Source organism: Sinohyriopsis cumingii, chromosome 1 (genome assembly GCF_028554795.1).
Source record: "Sinohyriopsis cumingii isolate HCF-2022 chromosome 1, ASM2855479v2, whole genome shotgun sequence".
Taxonomy (NCBI): Eukaryota; Metazoa; Mollusca; class Bivalvia; order Unionida; family Unionidae; genus Sinohyriopsis; species Sinohyriopsis cumingii.
The window spans coordinates 54116463-54139610 of NC_142961.1; the positions used below are offsets into that span (position 1 = coordinate 54116463).

The 23148-nt window shown below is 36.3% G+C and overlaps 1 protein-coding gene across 2 annotated transcripts in view; it reads left to right on the plus strand.

Moving 5' to 3' along the window:
• LOC149806888 (threonylcarbamoyladenosine tRNA methylthiotransferase-like) overlaps nucleotides 1-23148 on the plus strand; it is an 86155-nt gene that overhangs the window by 43171 nt on the left and 19836 nt on the right. For both annotated transcript variants that reach the window (XR_016421232.1, XM_089959141.1), the window contains exons 9-12: nucleotides 4925-5070; nucleotides 11081-11141; nucleotides 11440-11559; nucleotides 17255-17317. Coding sequence is in view for 1 of the 2 variants with exons in the window: in XM_089959141.1 (XP_089815267.1) it covers nucleotides 4925-5070; nucleotides 11081-11141; nucleotides 11440-11559; nucleotides 17255-17317 (390 nt within the window). In the remaining variant the exon portion in view is untranslated. The remainder of the gene's footprint in view (nucleotides 1-4924; nucleotides 5071-11080; nucleotides 11142-11439; nucleotides 11560-17254; nucleotides 17318-23148) is intronic.

Sequence of the window (23148 nt, forward strand, 5' to 3'; positions counted from 1 at the left end):
AATGTTTATATATTTGCTAATGACAGAGTGTTAATGGACAAGTGATGTTAATTAATTGCATATTAACCCCCATTTTGTTTCACTGGTTGTATAGTATCTGTTCGGCACCATCAGACCAGTTTGGCATCCTGGACAAGCAATGATTGGTTAAAATTACGTCACATGACTATTTCTAAGGAATAAAATTAGAAACAAAATTCGAAATTTGGCAGATATCTGTCAACATTAGCACCTCTGTCTACATATCTCCTCAAAATAAAAAGAACACTGTATTGAGCTAGTTATAATTACAAATTTATTGACAGACATTAAGACAAGTCAACAAATTTAAATTTCTTTGTTCTCAAAAATAGACTGGAATTTCTAGTATATAGTACAACAATATGAATCAATTCAGTTCAATCAAATTCAATTCACTGCTAATGATTAAGGCTTAATATAAAAGTAATATTGTGCCATAATAAATAAGCAGCTATCTCCAGCCACACTAAGAATTTAGGGCTAACTTTCAAAATACTTACTCCGTGGGTAATCCATTTCTTGCTGAATAATTACGTTGAGGTTATCAAGGCCAGCATATTATAGCATTTGTGTATTACATATGTTACACATAATCAAATACATATATTCATGTTTTTAGTCATATTTCCTTTATTAAGCATCTTATCACAATTTCATATCAAAACTAAAAAGGTCCTGACTTTGAGCATTTCTTTAAATTTATTATTAGTTTGCTCAGGTTAGCCCATAACCCCCTCCCACCAAATTTGTTGCAATACTATTAATAGTGACACTTCATTGCATGTCGGGTGCCACATGTGCCATATTCCAGATAAATATATTTATGTAAGATATATCTCTGCACTGACATTGATTTTAAAAAAACGTGCAGAACTACACTTATTTTTACATTCTGCTCTATTGGTTCTTCTGATTGGACCATGGGCAAAATGTAATGTGAAATTTGCAAACATTAGAAGAATGCGACTGACAGTCATCCCACTTGTATAGCGAGTTCCTGCTGTGAAGCTGTTAACACAAATGGCAACGTGGAACCAAGTCCCCAGACTTTTGCATTCTGGTTTGGGAATCGACATCCAAGTTTATCATATTCCAGGATGACTAAATGTGTTAGCAGACTCATTTACCTGGAACAGTCAACTAATGCAGATTGAATGGTTTCTTCGTCCCTTAGTTACCACTCAGATATATGCAGAATGGGACCAACCATTGGTGGACCTATTTGCAACAAAGTGGAATATCACTGCAGGCATCAATACCTCAGATAGCTAACTTCCTTCTCTGGCTCTTGATGAGAAAAAGTTAGCACCAAGTACAATCAGTGGTTACCATTCCATGATTGCCAACACCCTGCATCATCTTCAAAGATGATATTGGATGGACAAAGCCAAGACATATCTGATCTGTCCAACTTTGGTTATATATGGCCAAAGACATTGATGCAGTGCCCAAAGTGGAACATATCATGGGTACTAACCTGACTGAACAAGACACCATTTGAACTGATTTCATGGGCCTTATTGGTTCACGTTTCATATAAGACCTCCTTCCTCACTGCACTAGCAATTGCAGGCAGAATCAGCAAAATCAGTGGACCCAATCTGCATTAAGAAGTAACTAAAATATATTTCTTCAATAATACTCGTAATACACATATACCCTCTCAGCATCCCCCAGTACGTCCATATAGAGAGCATGCCTTCTGCTCCAGCAGTAACTGAGATATTTACGTGATTTGCCACCAATCCCATTGTCAAAGGGGTATAACTCTAACTGCCATCTAGGTGGACAGATAATTTTTTAACTAAAAAATTTAACCTGGGAGGGCAGGATAGCAAGGTAGTAGTAGTTCTGCTAAGGTATTATGTCTGATTATTATCAAAGAAACATTTACTTTAAAAAAAATTGGTTTCACCTAAATTAACATCAAAGCTTCATCTAAATTTACATCAAAGCTTCATCTTAACAAGAACTCAGATGAATTCAATGATGAACACATTCTGCACATATTTCATCAAGTCATGGCCTTTGATCATCTTAACACTGGCATTGCTGATGCGCAACATTGTGAACGCTCTAGTTTCAATATTTAATATAGCATTTTAACAACATTTGCTCCATGCTTCTCAAAGCGCGCTGAGATAAGTTTGATGATAAACACATTTTGCACATATTTCTTGAAGTTATGGCTCTTGATTATCATAGTATCTGCATCGTTGAAGCACAACTTTTTGAACATTCTAGCTTGTGCTGTTATCTTTGCTGTGAAGCTTTATCTTGATAATTTGTGGTCAATTTCTGAGAGTTATTGCATCAACATACCAGTGCTTTGCAAATCAGATGGACTGAGATCAAAAGACCCACTAAAATTAAATGGGATCAAATTTTTGTCAGGAAACAAGGTGACATGATTTATGATGATGTGTCCGGTAATGTGTAAATTAGAGACAAATAGAAAATGTAAGTAAACAAAAATTATTTTTGTATTTATTTCTTTAATTATAGCAGTTGCATATGTGTAAAATAATGAAGAATATTAAGCTCTATTGAGCAAGTAAAATTTAAGTCAGAGGTCTTTTTTATAAGCGACCTACACTGGCTCTATATTTGAAATTGTTCTATCACCCCTGCATTCCAATGGATTGTGAAAACTTTATCATTCATACTTTTGTTTGATTTCAGTCAAATTCACAATGAAGATTTAGGAGTTCAGTGATGACTTGATTTTGACTCTATTTGACTGAGTTATGGCTTCATAAACTTAGAATAGGCATTCATCAGGTTTTTGATTACACTCTACTGGCATTTACTTTTTTTAAAATTTTCAACTGGATTGACAAGCTTCACCTCAGTAAGGTTTCAGATAAACAATGCTGAGTAGATCTCTGCAATTTCTTACAGAATTATGACCATTGATCAACTGAGCATGAGAATGTCTGTGACTTGTGAACACCCTAACATTCACATATTTTTGTTTGATTTGCAGTGAAGCTTCAACTCAGCACGATCTAGGATAAGTTTGTAGACGGTCAGATTTTGACCTTACGGTATAAGAATATCAAGAATATGCATTTCACTGGGATATGAACTCTAGCATTTAAATTTTCTTTTAATTTCAATCAGACTGGCTGTGCAGCTTCATCATAACAAAGTCTCAGAGAAGTTGTAAGATAATCAAGTTTAACGATATTTTACAGTTATGACCTTTCAGTGACTAACATCTTTGTGGCTTCTGAACACTGTAGCATTCATATATTTTGTTTGATATCAGCCACATTTGTAAGTAAAATTCTAATTGGCAAGGTGTCAAATGAATTTGATAATGACGGGATTTTATTCTTTTACAAAGTTATGGCCCTTGTTCAATAAGGCATAGCCATTTATCCCAGAGTATTTTGAGGACTCAAGCATCCACATATTATATTATCAGCTGAATTTCCTGAAAGATTTATCTTGACAGGATCTTAGATGAGTTTGATGATCAACAGATTTGAACCATATTTTGCTAAATTCTGGCCCTTGGTTGACTTAATGGCTTGTAAAAACCAACATTCACATACTTTGGTTTTCAGTCATATTAGCTTTGAAGCTTCATATTTAGCAAGGTCTTAAATCAATTTCAGGTAAGATTTTGATCAACTTTTACTGATTTATTGTCTAAGATTGACTTGGTAGTACACTCAGTTCCCAGTCCTCCAGGTGTTTAGTCCAAGACAGTAGCCTGCAACATCTTGTGAAGTATTTGATGAAACTTCTCATATTATGGATTCACTAAGCTTGTTATGATGCCATAATGATATTGGAAATGACTTATCCTCCCTACATTGTTATAGTTATGATGCCATAATGAGATTAGAAATGACTTATCCTCCCTACATTGTTATAGTTATGATGTCATAATGAGATTAGAAATGACTTATCCTCCCTACATTGTTAGAGTCAGCTTTTGTGCCAATACAGCTTTGAAAGAAATTATTGATGTTAATCAGTAGCTTTAAAGAATTAAAGTTATGATGTGTACAATGTGAATAGAGTAGGTATCACACAAAATAAGGAAGAAGCATATAATGCTACCCATGTCCATCATTGTACATGTCCATCCAGTTAGGTTTTAAGTCACAGTGGAGGAGCTTTCATGTTCCATAATTGAAGTTATTTGTGTATCAGAGGTACAAAATTGAAGAGTAAGGGTTTCACACAATACTGATTTATTTTGTTTACATGCCTGGCAGAAGTATTGTATTTAAATTTGGCTACCCATCCATCTGTTTCCAATTTATTTTCTGAACAATGACTTGAGTTTTTCACCATCTAGAGTAACTGAACTTCATGGATGACTTGATGCTGGGACAAAAAGAACCCCATCAATTTCTTTGTATAAAAAAAGTCCAAAGTTCAAGACCACTGTGAGTAAGAGAAGAAAAATCATTTCTTTTCAATAAAATAAGCTTTACAGTATACCTGGACCAAATTCTATGAATGGTTTCCAAATTTGTCTGTTTCAGTGTCATAGATCAAAGTGACTGTGACTAAAAGAAGAAAAATTGTTTTCCCACAATATCATTAGTTCTACATTACTTACAATGATCAGACTTTGTGGATGGTGATGAAGAAGTCTGTCAGTTTTGGATTCAGAAAGTCAGAGGTGAAGGTTGCTGTGACTGAATGAAGATAAATGGTTTCCACACAATAATATTTTTTCAAAGACCAAAACCAAACTTTGCATGAGTTGCACTTGGTTTAAAGAAGGAGTCTATCAGTTTGGGGGACTGTTAATCATGGACAGGCATATAATGTGCCATTCACAGTACTTTTTGCTGGTGATCAACTTGACCATCTACTCCCTTCACAGCTGCTTCATAGTTTCACTTTTATTTTAGATGTTGTGATGTCATTTTTGCAGGAAATTGCAAAGATATTAAATCATCAACAAGTATATTCCTTCCTCCATGTTCCTGTCCAATCTGGATCAGACAGTGTTCTGATGGATATGAAGAGAGAGTACTGCTCCGCTGACTTCAGGAGGGTTGTAGATTTCCTTAGGGAGAGGTACTCAGCACTTGCACTTAGCTTCAAAATCTTATCTATAATTTTACATAAATTTATTCTGATACAGTAAATGTCTAATGTAGCTGATTTAGTGAGAAATTGTACAGAACAAGCATTTTCATTCCCAGGAAAAACAAACTTATTTTTTGTAATGTAATGACATTTGTAAATAAAGAACTCAAATTTCATGTCCCAGGAATTTCTTACATTTACTGTACTAGTTTTATCAAAGAGAAATTATCACATACAACATATGTTTAATAATACCTTGTCAGGGAAGTTATTAAACATTAAAAGACATTAAAAATTTTGTTCTCAGTTAATGTGTATTGAGAGATTTGAGTTATAGACTTCTGATTTTTTAACTATGATGTTATGTATATCTATGTTTTTGTAACTCCAGATACATGTTATCTCATTTTTATAATTTTTATTAATGGCTGTAATGTGTACAGAATATTTTTATTTCATTTTGCCTACATGACTTAAGTCTGTTAAGATCATAATATTGCATAGGAACTAAAAATAGATGTTTACGTATGTGTTGACAGTTATGAATAATAATGTTAATAACAAGAATTAAATGGTGCTTACAGCTTGATTTCTCATTGGCTGATGGGGTTTTGATGTTTCTAGAATACTTCTTTAGCTTCCCATTGGTTGGGCTAGGTCACATGAGTAGGCCAAAGCGATGTAAAATGAGTAGTATATCCTGTCACTTGGATAAGAGTTGCAGTATATGGTGTATATAAGGAGAGAATTAAGCAGTTAGATTCATTCTGATTTTTGGAGTCAGTCACACTTACTGTGTTCCTGTTTTAAGGCTGCAGATCTGTTTTATGTTGCACTTAGATATTATTCCAGAGGAGAAGCATGATTGGACTTTAAAGTGGAAATAGAAAGTGCTCATTATTTAGACTATAATATTACACCTCTCCCTTGATAACTCGCACACAATGGAGTCCAGAAACATATACTGCACTATAAACAAGGGTGCAAGTTTCCGAGAAACCTCCAAAAAATAAGAGATCCATCTATGCAAGACATCGAGCAAACTGCGGGATGGGGGGGGTAAATGTAGTTTTTGATGTTTGGTAACTCGTTTTATAATCGGGTTGAGAATATTTGTTAATAAAGCACTTTTTCTAATGAGGTTTTTTGTTATTCTGTATAAATTACATTTATTTTATAAATTACATTTATTTTCAATATGCCCAACATCTGAAAGATCATTAACATTATTGCAACTGGTTTCAAACAACATTCACGTGTATGTGAGAACATTTGCGTATTACATCATTGCTTTTTGTTGTTGTTGATTAGTCTGGTTTCCTGCAGCATTAATGGCTATGAAGTTCAAAGCAGGGAATCTACAAAATCTATGTATGTTTTTGAATCTGCAGACTGGAAATACAGACAGTATGTCAACACGTATAAAATTTCACCACCCTACTATTAAAAGACCTTATAAAGATCAAAAAAGCATGAAGTTGATATTTGTATCGATAATCTATTGTATGGTAGGCATGTATCGTGAATCATATTGATGAGAGGCACAAGTGTATCATTTCAACTTGAGTATTTTTACCACACTGCAAGCCATGTTTCTTATTCAGTTTTGATCATATTCAGAATAATTGGTTTATTTCATCAAGATTCAGGTGAGTTAGGATGTGAGTTGTTGTTGTGGGGTTTAACGCCATTTTTCAGCACATGATAGGCTATACATGACAGCCAGTAATAATGGTGGAGGAAGAACCTGGGAAAACTCTGGAAAGAACCACCGACCCACAACTGGCAAGCTTTCTCACATACCCACATTGACCGAATCCATGATCGAAGCTATGCAGACAGAGGTGAGATGGCAGTGATCCATAACACAGAGCACTTTAGACCACTCAGCCACTCGGGGGCCCCCAGTTAAGACGTGAGTGTGATCCACACATATTAATGTTGTGATCTTACATCAGAGTGGCTGAGCTTGCTAGGACTCTAGAGATTCTATTTCTTCTTTAAATATGTTACCCATTCATAATACCTTAGGAGAACTACTACCACCTTACAAGTCCAGCCTTCCCAGATAATTCTTTCAACTAAAAAGAGCCAAAAGTGATCTGCCCACCTAGGTGGTGATCAGGCAGAGTGATCTCCCCTTGATTCAGGGTTAGACGCCCAATCCCATATATATATATCAATTACTACTTAACTTCATGCCTAGAAACATGCTTTCACTACAAGATACCTTGCAAACATACTCTACCAAGTTGGAGGGGTCTTCACTTCAATGAGAAGTATACTCATTCTATATTTCCAACTTCTCTTTCTTTCTATGATGACAAAGTTCAGCCTTTACATTAAAGCACTTTACCAGCACTTGCTGGTATCTGTGTATTTGCACGAAATAGCTTATGTGACTATACAATAGTTCTGGCTTTAGTTTTAATTTATATGTTTGTGTATGTGTATAATTTCCTCTATGACCAGATACATATAGGTAATTGTCCTATACCAATGCATTTAGCATCAAGTCACCAAGTTTTACTGATTTCCCTATACAGGCTGTCTGACCACTCTGGCGCTCTAATGGTTAGAGGGTCCGCCTCAGATGAGGGAGGTTGTGGTTTCATAGAATTGAGTAAAAGTAACTGGAGTCCACCATGCATTCTTGTACAAAAAGTAGGTAATACTTTCCACATGTGCACTGACTATAAAAAAGTAAATAATATGACCAAAACAGATTCATTTTCATTGCCAAGAATCAATGACTATTGACAAAATTGGAAATGTAAAATATGCCATCAAATTTTACCTTCTGAAAGGATTCTGGTAAATTCCACTGGTGGAAAGGGCAAAGGAAATTTCAGCATTCATGACTCAAGATGGACTTTATTAATATAAAGTAGTGCCATTTGGGATGAAAGGCTTGCCTTGTACTTTTCAGCATTTAAAGAACATGATTACATCTGGTCAAGGTAATTGTGATGCCTACATTGAAGATGGCACCTGGAAAGATCACTTAGAGACAGTTTGGAAATTCTGATGCAGATTTGACAATTAATTTATCCAGAAGTGAGCTTTGTCATGCTTGTTACATTTCTATGACATATTATGGGACATGGACAAGTTAAACCTGTAGATGCTTAGATCAAGGCTATCTCTGAATACCATGTGCTTATCATTAAAAAAGCAATTGATGCAATTTTTATGTACTACTGGTTATTACTGGAACTTTTGCTCCCAATTTTTCCATAATTGCTGAACTCCTGACCAATTTTTGAGCAAGAAAACCAAGTTTCATTGGTCTGAAAAATGGCAGGAGGCTTTTGATAAGCTAAATGCCATACTTAAGAGTGCACCAGTTCTTTCAGATCTAATTTTTGTCAATCATTTTAAATGTTGATGCAAGTGATGTTGGGGTTGGTGCAGTATTGATTCAAGAAGACAAAAATGGTGTAGATCATCCAATGTGCTACTTTTCTAAGAAGTTAAATAAGCACCAGAGAAATTATTCGAGAAGGAATATTTGGCTTTGCATGGGATTAATCGGGCTGACACCAACTGAACTGCTCTCAGAAGCTTAATTAGTTCACCTATAATACTAGTCCTGCCTCCTCACTACTTTGGCATTTGGCAGGCAAAATCTCATCCATACATTTCTTGGTCGAACCATCTGCTTACAGTTGCAATATGATGGATCAGTATTACTCATGAAGAGCCCCACTTCCAAGGGCATCATTGACTCACATTTCACACAAGACTTGCTTCCTCATTTATATGCTAATGACAGCAGGCAGAATCAGCTTAATCCATGCCTTATCAGTGGATCCGAATCATATGGTACCCTCTTTCATTGCAACCAGACATTTGTAATGAAATCACTGTCTGCTCTGGACACTTTAGCTCAACACTACCTACAAGATCAAGTACAAGCTTTAAAGTGGTATCGTAAAATATCAGAACCATTGCATTGAGGGGGATCATCCTTTTTATTACTTCTCAAACAATGACAGAACAATTTAACAGCACAAACCCTTTTGTCCTGGATTATGTGGATTATTCACTCTGCTTATTGAGAAATAACTCCAGCCCCATGAATTTGTTACGCATTTTGGCTCATGATGTTAGAGCAGTTGCAACAAGTATAACCTTTGACCCATTCTGTTCTCTGAGTGACATTATTTCTGCCTTGGGATGAAGAATGGAGTTACCATTCTCCAGTTTTTACCTCCAAGATCTTTCATCACAACTCACTCTGTTGGGACCTATAGCTATGGCATGACAGGTCACCTATCCAGGTCATTCGACAGCTTCATAAGACATGGGCTTTACAACTTCAGTTTGATTTGTGGGAGGGAAAATTTTTCCTTTTGGAAGCTGCTCCCTGACAGATTGAGTCTTCTCCAGTTGGGTTACCTAGAAGCTGTCTCACATATCTTAAAGGACCAGAGATGGCATCTCTGGGGTAAGGGGATGTAGGTGTTACTTATTTGTCTTAGGTATTATCATTTTGGAAACATAAAGAAAAAACTAATTTTTATAGTAAAATATGTTTCTTTGTGAATATTTACCCAATCATAATACATATACACCCTCCCAGCCCCCAGCAGTTACATCCTTATAGAGAACATGCCTTCTGTTCTGTTAATATCTGATATATTCATGTTATTTGACACTAATCCCTCTACCAAAGGGAGATCACCCTGCCCAACCGCGACCTAGGCAGGCAGATAAATTTTAGCTCTTTCTTAGCAAAAAGTGTTATCTGGAGGACTGGATTTGCAAGGTAGTATTAGTTTTCCTAAGGTAGTATGATTGAGTAAATATTTGTACAGAAACGCATTTTGCTATAAAAAAAATTGTTTCTGACTTGGATTAAACTTGACAAATAGACTTAAATCATTAAGATCATTGTTGCTTAGCATTATGAGCATTATCCACACATGCTTATGTTTCAGTCTTGCATCAGAGTGGCTGAGCATATTATCACACTCATTTTCTAACATGATTTTTTATCAGATTTGGTAAAGTGGCTTATTCCATCAAGATATCCATTGAGTAGTTTTTTTAAGAGTAGGATCTATTCATATTTATGTGGTGATTTTGCTTCTGAGACTACTTTGTATACAGTGTTAATCAGACTTGGTTAATAGGTTCATATGATGATTAGGTCCATGCAAATTAATGATGCAATCTGACATTAGATGGGTGAATTTATCATATTTATAGAAACTATTTATCTTTTAAGATTTGATCAAACTTGTAATCAAGCTGTTGGATGATTTTGATCAAACTTGTAATCAGGCTGTTGGATGATTTTGATCAGACTTGTAATCAAGCTGTTGGATGATTTTGATAAAGAGCAGAATTAATGCATATTTCTGAGTGAATCCAGTGCTAAACAAACTATATGACCTGATGCCCCACATATTTCTGTCAAAAAAGTGACTGGTTATTCCCAGGCCAGTGCAAACCATCTTATTAATACTGCACAGTCTAGATTTGACTCTTCAGTATGTGTCAGTGTGGCATGGAAATTTGGCTTTCCAAACATCAGTGAGAGACAGTTGTTTGCAAGATAAAATATGGCTTTATTTATCATGATTGGAATAAAATGTTTCTCCAGATTATAGTCAAGTCAGCTGATAATTAGTGTCATATGTGTCTAGCATCATATTTCTTCAGAAATGCAGATACAGTAGTACACCAGATCAGTGGTCAGTTGGTTTGTTTCACATATCCTACAACTCTAAGAATATAGACTATAGTTCTCATTGTTTTTTTTTAATCAAAGTTCATAAAAAGGTTTATATCATCAGTATTTTAGAATAGTTCACTTATAAGCGAAAGACTATGTCTTTATCTTCACAAATGCTTTTTATAAAGATATACTCAAATAGGATGTGTTGTAAACTTACTACTAAAGTCTGCTTTGTGAAATGATCAACTTTTAAGTTATGTAAGTCAGGTACATGATATGCCCATATGAACCCTTTTTAAAAATATTTTTCAGAGTTCCTGGAGTAAATATTGCAACAGATATAATCTGTGGCTTTCCAACAGAAACTGAAGAAGTAAGTTGACAGTGTTTTTGCCCTTAAAAAGTGGTAAATATCATTTTTTTTCTTCTTTTTTAAAATAACAAATCTTAAAAGATTTAAGTCTGTATAAGGAAATCCTTGAGAAGAGATAGACATATAGAAAATATTTTTATGTATTTTGCATTTTTTTATTTCAAAAAGATGAAATAGAGGACTTTGTGCATGCTTTTTTGTAATAATGTGCAAGATTCATACACCTTCTAAACTGTTCAAAATTCATACAGGTTTAATTGGCTGGATTTTTTTTCTTTTACATTCTAACTTGTTTCAGAACTTTGAAGAAACTCTACAGCTTGTCAGGGAGTACAAGTTTGCCAGTCTCTTTATTAATCAGTTCTTCCCCAGACCAGGCACTCCAGCTGCAAGAATGCCCAGAATACCAGCTCAACAGGTAAATGCTTAACCTGGTTGTTAATTTAAAGTGCCTGCAGCATTATGTTTTAGCTCTATTGGTCGCAGACTGGAAGAGTTAGTAGGATGGCCTGTTTTCTGTCTTCTGTCCTTCCATTAGCATGAATTTGTTATCTGTGCACCCCCATAACTGCTAAGAGGATTGCCATGACACTTTACACACATTCATCACAAGATCTAACTGGTCCTAAATGAAAATGGTGTCAGTTTGAAATCTAGTATCGCTGTCATGGCAGCCATCTTGAAAATCTTATCACTTCTCATCCTGAAGAGAAAGTCATATCATCATTGGGATTTCACCAGAATGACTTCGTGTGCTAGGACCTACATGAAAAATGGTGTTGATTGTACACCAGTATGACCACCAGCTTTAAAATATTGTAATTGCTCCTTCTGAATGGATGGTCATATTGATATGGGGTATTTAAGAAAAGTACTTCCAGTGATCTCTAGTTGATTCTCAGTTAAAATGGTGGTGATCTGATATCCACTATGGTCATCACAGCAGCTAATTTTCACCACTCTGCCATTAAAGAGAAGAAATGGTCTTATCTTGGATTCCTGGAAATTCTTCTCAGATAGTGTATCATCAGTCTTTTTGAGGAACTATTGTCTGGCACACACTAGCAGTGTTTCAGCTTGGACATGCTCTTGCTTAGATTATGAAAATCAGAATGACCATACAGGTGACTGCACTGAACAAGATGGAGAAACCCAGGAAAGGTAAAATGAAAGACTAAGGTAGCACTCTACAGTTTCATATTTTGCATAGGGTTAGAATTTTAAAGAAAAAGAATTTCCCCGGCTTTCCTAACTGGTTATACTGGCTATTTAAAAAAGACCTTGTATATCTTAGGTATAGTTCAAAGAATCTTTAATTCCCTTTATTTTGGTGTATGATTGAAGGTTGTAATATGGGTTATAGAGTATATAGCTTGGCCTTACTCCAGATGTGCACCTTTCAAAAAAGTGCTAGCTCTACTTGGTCATTTTCACTTCCTGAACTTCAGAGGTAAATCGTATAAAAAGAGCAGATAACTTTTTTTACATTTTATATATTTGGTAATTCATTCATTGCACTTTCAGAATCTGGCATCGTCTAGTCTGGCAAAATTCATTTTCCCTATTTTAATAGCTGCTATGGATAGTGTACTTAAGACTAATTCAGGCTGATTTTTTTATTACAAGGGAGCAGTCATTTTAGTTAGCAGTGTGCTTAGATCATGTACAATTTCCAAAAGTACAATATCCAAAGAAATGTCAGCCACATTACATTAAAGTAGCATAGATGTATGCCAACATTCTCTCCGCTGTGCATGTTTTAAATGCAAACAACTTCACCTTACATATGTCACGCTGTCAAAAGTACATAATAAATGGTGAGTGCCCCCTAACTGAAAATTAAACATCCAATGAACATTTGGATTGCAAAATGGTGGAACAAAAACATATTTAATGGGTATTTTTCAAGAAGGCTGGAAATATGATTGTAGCTGGTTAGAATATGATACAGTTGAAAGTAAAATGTATTGTATTATGCAGAAGTTCCAAGTAAAATAACTGCAACGATTTGACATCTTAACTTTAATCTATGTGCCTAAATGTTGAAAACGTTTACTCATTTGGAAGTGGTGGATCTTCTATGGTTGGTAGGAAGAATGGAGTCTGTGTTACATCAAAGAAGTGAACCCTTTTCAATGAATATGCACTATTTTTCCATCATTTGGCATTTGGCCCATCTAGAGCAGCTTATGATATATAGGAAAGACTTTCCAGGGGTCATAAACTTGTATCTTATATTATTAAAAAAGATTCACAGATAGACCAGCACAGTTAAGGGCAGTTCAGAAACTGTTCAAGTATGAAGAAGGTAAAGTAAGGGAAGTCTATGAGATTCATTACATGAGGTATTGCATGCCATTTACTTGATATGGAAACCTCTTGTTGCATACTTCCAACAGCTAATAAAGCCCAGATGAGAAGGAAAAAAGATTTATAAAAACACTGACTGATTTTGGATTAATTTCCACCATGCAATGCTAATGGATGTTTTATCATCCTTTGTTCAGTTGAACTTTGTGTTTCAAAAGCAGAATTTTCTATATAGCTGTTGCTATGGAAAGTGTTCTTGAGCCCACAAATGAAGCCAAAAGTGTTAGATAACACTACCAGACAGAACTAAAGGAGAAACTGGTGTAAAAGGGTAGTTACTTCATGTACAAGAATGCAAAGCTGTCAAAGAATGACATAAAAACTGCTGTAGAAGCACCAAAATAAGAACAGATTTACTGACAAACTTGCAACAGGTGTGAACTAGAAATTCCTTAATGATTCCACTGAGATAGCCTTTGCATTCAAATCTCTAGGAATGCATCCGCTGTCACTTCTTTCTGAGTAAGAAAAAGAATCTTTTGGAAAACGTGACATGGATCATGGATAAAAAAAAACAGAAATTTGGACTATACAAAATCCTATGTAGATACTGAATGATCAGTTGTGAAGAAGATGGTCTTACTCCAAATGTACCCTAGGGATAGCCTATGGAAAATGGTAACAAAGTACTTTATTGATGCTTTCTGTCTCCGAATAATGCTTGCAAGGTTCTGATTTCTTTGCTGACTGGATTGAGGCTTTAGCTGCTAAAGCAACATTTACATAAACTCAAGAAATCGCTTGAATGCTGACATATTGCAAAGACTGTTGACAATAATGTTGGATGGGGCAGAAAATAGAAGATTCTCACTTTTGTTGTGCTGTTTGTAAATGGTTGGGGGCATCAACGAGGAGAATCTTAAAGAAGGTAATTTATCTAGTTTTACATGAAAATGACATTAATTAATAGACTGTGTAAATGATCTCACTTTTATTATGAGGTTGGCCCCTTATTATCACACCATATATAGGTGTATAAGCATATATCACTGAGATCTTGGATGAGTTCAGTTATGAATATATGAATGATATGTTCATGCACATGATCCGCTGAGCATGTCAACACTGTAGAGACTTCATTTATTAACAGAGTTTGATCTTGGTGCTTAAGTGTATATTACTGAGACCTTGTGTGAGTTCAATTATGAGTGACATATATGCAGGCTTCATTTTTGTTTTCTATCATTCTTTTGCATGAAGATGGACAAAATGCAAGTTGTCAGTTTATTTATGACATTAATATAATTGCATTTATTTTTACACCAGTATTTCTCTATTTTCCTATCTTTCCATCTATATATCTATCTATTTGTATGCCTGTCTGTCTTCTGATATAATCTGATCTGATCAGGTTTGGCTTATTTATTTTTCCAAAGTGTAACTCGAACTCATTGACAACAAGTCACCACTTTTAAACATATTTAATTTGCAAAGTACACCTTGACTTACAGGAGTGCCAAAGAAAAATTAACTTTTCACAGCCCAAGGGTAGGTGAAAGGGGGCTTTTAATCATGTTGACTTATACTCCAGTATGTGTGGTATGGTCACCAAGCTTTGTTAATTTGCTTGTACTTAGAGTAAGAAAAAAGTCTATAGATTTATAGAACTCAAGGTAAAAAGATGAAAGGTTAAGATAACTGAATGAAAAAAATTGGTTTCTGCACAATAACATTAATTCTACATCATTTATCTGAACTAGACTTTGTGGATAGGCTGCACCTGTGGTATGCAACAGGCTTATCAGTTTTGGAATCAAAAGGTCATAGGTCAAGGTCACTCTGACTAAAGAAAATAATGTGAGTGGTTTTTACACAATAATATTAGTACAGTAATACCTCGTGCATTCACGTTTCTGGATTCGCGAATTCATGGATTCGCGAAATTTTCATTGGTACCTTCTACGTACATGTTTTCTTTATTTTATTGAATTGTACCTTCGTTATATGACTTCTGTGACATATGAAGTTTACCTAGTTTACCTTCCTGACAATGACAAAGAAAATGTCAGTCATTAAGTTTACAGTCCCATTCGTTACTTGGTTTTACCTTACTGTGAGTGCAAAAGAAAACGACAGCCAATGAATTAGTATAGGGGTAATATTAGTATACATGTATCATACTGTAAATGCACTAGTGTGGCAAATACCCATTAGGCGATACTGTACTCTTTTTTACGTCAACCATTTATTTCTCTTTTTAAGGGTAATGTATTAAGCTAACTTTTAAATGAAATTAAAGTGCTTTGGGAGCATTATTTGGGTCATATTTAGGGTTTAAACCATAGAAATAAGCATTTATTAGCATTTTTAGTGACTCATACCAAACATTCGTGATTCCTCCTGATCCGTGACTGGTTCTGGAACCTAACCTCGCGAATGTTCGAGGTATTACTGTACAACATCACATACATGGATCACTGCTCCCATGTCATAGTGGTTAGAGCATCCACCTTGGATGGGGGAGGTCGTGGGTTCAATCCCTGGCGAAGTGATGCCAAAGACTTACAAAATTCATATGACACACAAACACACACACACACACACACACACGGATCAAGCTTTATGGGTAGCTTGTACTTGGTTGAGGAATAAGACTAATGGTCAAAGGTCAGGTTCATTGTAACTGAAGGAAACACAAATTGTTTCTGTACAATGTTACTTCTGTATCACAGAGCTGGACCAAACTTTCAGAATAGCTTACACTTCTTGTAAGGAAGAAACTTACAAGTTTTGGGGTCAAAAGGTCATCATCAGTTTCACCTTGACTGAAAAAATAAAAATGATTTTCTGCTGAAATATTTCAATGTTGGTGATGTTTGTTTTGGAGTCAAAAGCTCATATGTCAAGGCCACTTTGACTGAAAGAAGACTTGGTTCAAAATAACATACCTTGGCCAGAGTTTGTGTAGGGTTTGCACTTAATGTATAGAAAGGCCTATTAGTTGGGGGACCGCTCCAGTGGCCTAGTGGTTAGAGCATATGCCTCAGATGCGGGAGGTCGTGGGTTCAATCCCCAGCCGAGTCATACCAAAGACTTACAAAAATGGTACTAACAGCTGCCTTGCTTGGCACTCAGCATTAAGAGGTTAGTGTTAGGACTGGTCGGTCTGGTCTCAGGATAATATGACTGGGTGGGACATCATGTTACATGTCTACGGCATGATTCCCCAGTGTTAGACATCACTATAACTGCCACATTGCAGACATCGTAGCAATATGACTGAAAAATTGTTAAAGATACATTAAAAATCCAAATCACATCACAACACACATTAATTGGGGGGCAGGTCAGAAGATCAAAGGTCAATGTCATTATGGTTCAGAGAAAATTGGTTTTGCTTAATAACTTTTTTTCTTGAGTATCTTCCTTCAGAACATTTTATGGATGGCATAAAGTTAACAAGAAACCTACATATTTTGGGGTCTAGAGGTCAGATGTCAGTCATGGTAAGTCTAATAAGAAAAATGATGGTTTCTGTAGAGTAAGCTTGTTCAAGACTGCATATCTTGACTAAAGGTCCATGTCACTGAAACCCATTGGCCAATAATCTCCATGCCCTACTAATATTTACATCAGGACTATGAAACTATTAGCAGGCATTTTTTATGCCATTCATGGCATGTTTGGATTTAATTTTGTACCATGGGTTCAAACAGGTCATTTCTAGAAAAGTTTATATATATATATATATATATATATATATATATATATATATATATATATATTTCTTTTTTACTTTGCAGGTGAAGAAAAGAACAAAGACTATGTCTGAACTCTTCCAGTCATATCATCCGTATACTCACAAGGTGAACTTCATCTGCATAATACTTATTGATTTGGATGATGTGAACTTCCTACTGTGCATGTCAAGCACACATTACATCTGACATGCTGACACTATTGTATTTTAATACTTCTTGTTCATTTATGTTATCCAACCATTATACATTAAGAGTACAACCACTACCTTGCAATTCCGGCCCTCCTGAGCTTGTTTTAGTAACAAAAGTGCTAAAAGTCATCTGCCTACCTAAGTGGAAGTCAAACAAGAGTGATTTCTTCTTGGGTAGAGTGATTAGTGCCAAATCCCATCCATGTCATTATACTACTTCTGCTTATTCTAGAAGCAGTCTTTTTCATGACATCACAGACACAGAATGAAATCTGCTTGTGCCTTTACATCATTTGAATGAGTCTATGAAGTTTTCTTGCAACAGGGAAGTATACTCCAGCTATATTTCTGTTTCTCTCTCAATCATAGAGGAATAATTTACACTTTAATTGTCATCTTGTGACATTCTTGCCAGTGCTGTTTTAATTACATGTTCTAGGATGTATAGTACTTCACTGCATCTCAGTACTTAACATGGCATATGAATTTTTTCAAGTACTTGTAGACTCCTGTTCATCTTCCACCAGCTAAAAATGTTTGCGTCCTGAAAATGTATTCCTGCCCATTGTATTCACACCTGTAATTAAAGAGCACAAAAGAAAGGCATAAACAGGTGAAATCAGTCAAACATTACAAGAAATTACTGTGAAGAAGATGCTAATGAAAAATACAACTGCCTAAAATAATTACATTAATTACCTTACAGCATGCAACAGTCTACAAGTACTTGACAAAATTCATATGCCATGTTAAGTACTGAGATGTAATGAAGTACTATACACCCTAGGACAGGTAATTAAAACGGCACTTAATTGATATGGGGTGCAGTTTGACCATCTTAATAGCATTATATCACTTGCTACTATTGAATTGCAGCCTTTTTCCAAGATGCTAAGTCTCTTGTCCAGTGTCCAAGCTAAATATTCCCTCCTACAATTTTTAGGGCCAGAAAAGAATAGAACATGATTTTTGTTTGATTCCTTAGTAATATCATATATATTTAACAGCTTCCTCGTTTTCCTTGGATTGTCATGCTCATACATGTGTCAAGACACTCAACAAAATGTGCCTTCATTATTGTTTTTAGGCTTTGTTTTAATTGGTTATATATTCTTGTTAATGTTGTTTTAGTCATGTTCTCCCCTGTCCATGCTTTATTTGTGTGTGTCTTTATCCCTTTTCATTATTTTTGAAGGGCTTTTACACCTTACTAAGCAAATTGGTGATTGCTTAAATTTTGCCACTTCTTAGGACCAATGTCAGGAGAAGTATCCTCTACCCAGTATGAGTTCGGTTAATTTTTTTTGTGGTTATTTTTCTCGCAGATTATAATTATGTCACAAGATGTTGGCAAATGAAGGCCCCATGGGACACTTTCCCTGCCAGTTTATCAGGTACCATGTGTATGCATACTGAAAGGTGTTCTGTTTGTTGTATGTGGAAAATGTGACTTGGCTGAAACACTGGACACCAAATTTTTACAAAAGTCATGTTACTGAAATAAAATTAGTGAATTCTTATCAATTTTTATGTGCTGAACACGAATATGACAGTCAAATTGCAAAATTGGCTCTAGTTTTTTTGTAATCTGCAAGAAATTAATGTTTACATAACGAAATGCATTCCAATAGTAAAAGGTCAACTGTAATAGCCTACCTATAAAAAATCAAGTCATTGACTACATCTTAGATTTCTTCGCCTGTCTCTTGTACAGCTGTTCGGGAGCATCTCTGAGGAGTGTCCAGCAGTAGTCAGCCAGCATTGTAGTGGATCATTTTCCCTGGTATCTTTGTTCCATTGTTGCGATATCTTGATGAAAACGTTCGCCGTGTTCATCACTAACAATACCACAGTTGCTAGGAAAGAAATCCAAATGGGAATGAAGGAAGTGAATCTTTAGAGACATATTGCAGCCAAGTTTCTTATACTTCATCAACATGTCTTCTACTAGTTCCTTATAGTTTTCTGCCCTAACATTTCCGAGGAAGTTTGTAGAAACTAGGCGAAAAACATTCCATGCTTGTTTCGCGTCACCTTCCAGCAAGTTGTTGAACCGGTCATCTTTGAAAAGCTCTCGAATCTGAGGACCCACAAAAACTCCCTCTTTAATCTTTGCTTCGCTGAGTCGAGGGAATTTTTCATGCAGGTATCGGAATGCTGGCAAAGTCCGGTCAATGGCTTTCACGAAGTTCTTCATCAAACCTAGTTTGATGTGAAGGGGTGGTAGCAAGATTTTCTGAGCCTCAACCAGAGCTGGGTGTTGGATATTCTTCTCTCCAATGGCTACATTCTGCCTGTGAGTCCATTCCTTCCTCATGTAGTGCATTTCCCTTGCTCGGCTATCCCACTCGCATAAGAAACACATGTATTTTGTATATCCTTGCTGCAGTCCCATTAAAAGGGCAACTACCTTCAAATCACCACAGAGGTGCCAGCTGTACTTGTTATACTCAATGGAATTCAGTAGCTGCCTTAAGTTATCGTATGTCTCTTTCATGTGGACAGCATACGCTACTGGAATAGATGGAAGAATGTTTCCATTGTGCAAAAGCACAGCCTTGAGACTCAGTTTCGAAGAGTCCACAAATAGTCTCCATTCTTGTGGGTCATGAGTGATTTTTAAAGCATTCATGAGGCCCTCAATATCGGAACAGAATATCAGATTACTTTCCTTTCTGAAGAAAGGCTCCAATTGCTGGTGGCGCTTTCGATATGCAGTAATTGTGACATCTTCTTCTAGAAGATTCCATTGTTGGAGTCTTGATCCTAGCAATTCTGCCTTGTTCTTTGATAAGTCCAAATCACGAATCAGGTCATTTAGTTCTTCCTGTGTTATTCTGTGTGGGGTTGATGATGCACCACAGTGAAAATCTGGATCACTGCATGCTGATGGACCAGGAGAAGAACAGGTCGACTCACCTTTGTCTTCGTCAGATGAATCAAGAGAATATTCTGCTGGAGGTTCTGGAATAGGAAGTCCCTCACCATGTGGAACTGGTCTCAATGCAGACGGAATGTTTGGTTAGACTATTCTCGACTTCTTTCGCTTCGTTATTCCGCCGGAAAGAGGAGGAACCAAGCAGAAGTAACAGTCATTTAGGTGGTTGCTTGGCTCTCTCCACACCATTGGGACTGCAAACGGCATTGATGACCTTTTGCAATTCAACCACTGTTAAAGCTGTGTTGTACATGTAGCACAGCATATATGCGGAGCCCAAGGCTTGTCTTGGTCACCAACCTTGCATCCGAAGTAAAGATGATATGCCTTCTTCACTTGAGAATTGATACTTTTCTTCTGGTTGGCAAATGTCACTTCCCCACAAATATAGCAAAAATTGTCCGCGGTATTAACACACTTTCGAGGCATTACTGTTCTTTATTGTACGTAAATGGATAAAATAGTAAGTTTTATGTAACAGAAGCTTGAACTGTCTCGCACAACGTCTAAAATATTTTAAATGCTGAACCTATCTGATTGGGCTTTATATAGTACACTGCTTACGTCAGCTTCAGCAGCCGCCTGGCATTAGTATAATAGGCCTGGCATTAGTATAATAGGCCTACACATGTATAGTACACTGCTGACGTCAACTTACTTCAGCAGCCGCATGGCATTAGTATTGCATTGCATCAGAAAATGATGCAATCAACTGTGGATGATGTGAGCATGATGGTATTATGCAATGTTACATCATTATTCCGGATGTTGCTGCAGTCCTACTGGAGAAATTTACACAGTGAAACATAGAAAATGAGGTATATGAATATCTTCAAAACGAGAGCCAATACAAATTTTTCACGGTTATATTCGTGTTCGGCACACCAAAATACTACAGATTAGGGCCTTTTCAAGTCAGTAATGATTTCACTGTTGACCAGTGATATCTCTGCACTTATGTAGGAAGGAAGAAGGGTTGGAAATGGCCTTAAGTCTCAAATCACTGACACTTAAACTGTTGCTGTCAGCTTCTGTAAGGCAGAAATCCTTGGCCCCTTTCCAAGGGAGGGAAAATAATAATGCACAGTAAGAGTGGACATGAATTTCCAGTGTGGAGGAGAAATGATAGAAAGATTTTTAAGCTGACAGCCCTGATGGCCATAATGAACATCAGATTGGCAACATTTTCATTTAGCCAGACATCAAAGGAGATCTTTTAGTGAACACCCCATGCTGATGTGACCATCCATTCAGTGGAAGTAGCAGTAACAAGATTTTCAATATAGTTATTATGGTGGCCATACTAGATGTCTAAGCATAACCAATTTCATTTAAACCAACCAGACATCATAGGAATTATTCTGGTGATAACCCCATTCAGGAGCAATAATAAGATTTTCAAGATAGCTACTACGGTGGTCATATTCGATGTCTGAGCAACACCGTATTTATATACTTACCAGATCATAATACACACACACACTCCCACCTCCCCATAGTTACATCTATATAGAGAGGATGCCTTCTGTTCCAACAGTAACTGACTCATATCAGCTGATCAGTCAGCCAAGTGCAGATTTCAAACTTGGTTACCAACTGCATTGCCCAGGCCAGAAGGCAATCTACTTCCAAAATGATGCCAAGTGGAGAATATTCTGTATTTGTTCTATAGGAAACATATCGAACCAGGGTTTCTGGTTAAGAATCCACTACCTTCAACAGCACCTGTTCATATTGAAATTCCCAGTCTCTGTTTTGAGGATGATTAAGCCACAATTTCCATGTTGATTGTCCTCACTGAGAGTTTACAAGTTCTGCACCCATACAGATCTTTCTTTAATGAGAATCAAAGCCAATATGGTCAGGGCTGTTGCATGATCGGTCACTCCTCTTTGAATGATGGTCTCACTCTACCTTTTCATCTTTTTACTTTGATCTTTGGCACACCAGACTGGGGGCATTTTTTTTAGTTGGATTCAATCGTGACAGCACAACATGTGGCCAAGATATCTACCAGCTTACAGAAGGAACTCTCCAGCATTAAGATTAAGTGCGGTTTTGTTTTTGAGGTCATCAGCCTCCTCCTAATTGGTAAGTCAGCAATGCAGAAGTAGCAGTTTATGTTTTACTGCTGTTATGTAATAATTGCTACTGTTGCAAAGATTCAGTTCTCCCTTCCTGCTCTTATGTCCTGTAGTCTTGGTCCAAGTAAAAAAATAATATATTATCCTTAAGTTGTATATGACCAAGGAATCAGACTGGAATCATTCATGATTTTCTTCTGTGCTCAATCCAACAACTTCCAGAGAAGTCTTAGCCTTCCACACAGTGATCAAAGAATTTTTCTGGCTTGTGCAGCCTGATTCCATCATTAGAAACATACAGATCCTGCATCTGTCATCAGCTGGCCAAGAAAGACCAGCCAACATTGAAATGGTTGCTTCAATCTGGTCAAGTCGTTGATTGATTATTTGTTCAGAGATGGCAGCTTTATGACCAACATGTCAATAGATGTTTCTTTTCACAGCCACAACTCCCATCATATTTTAACTAGTCTGTTTACAGGATTTGAATGCCTGTTTTTCACACTGAGATACCTTCAGTTGACAGATGTTAGAGGTCTGGGAATGTTAAATCCTCCTTTGTGTAATTGGCTTGGAAGTCAGAAATGTCATTATGATAGGAGCCTTGCTTGAACTGGTAGCCATGGCTTTAATTCAGAAATCTGAATGAAGTCTGTACTCTTTTGAGTCAGTCTTTCCAGATGGCATGTCAGACTGGTGAAATGGTCCTACAAGCACTCTCCT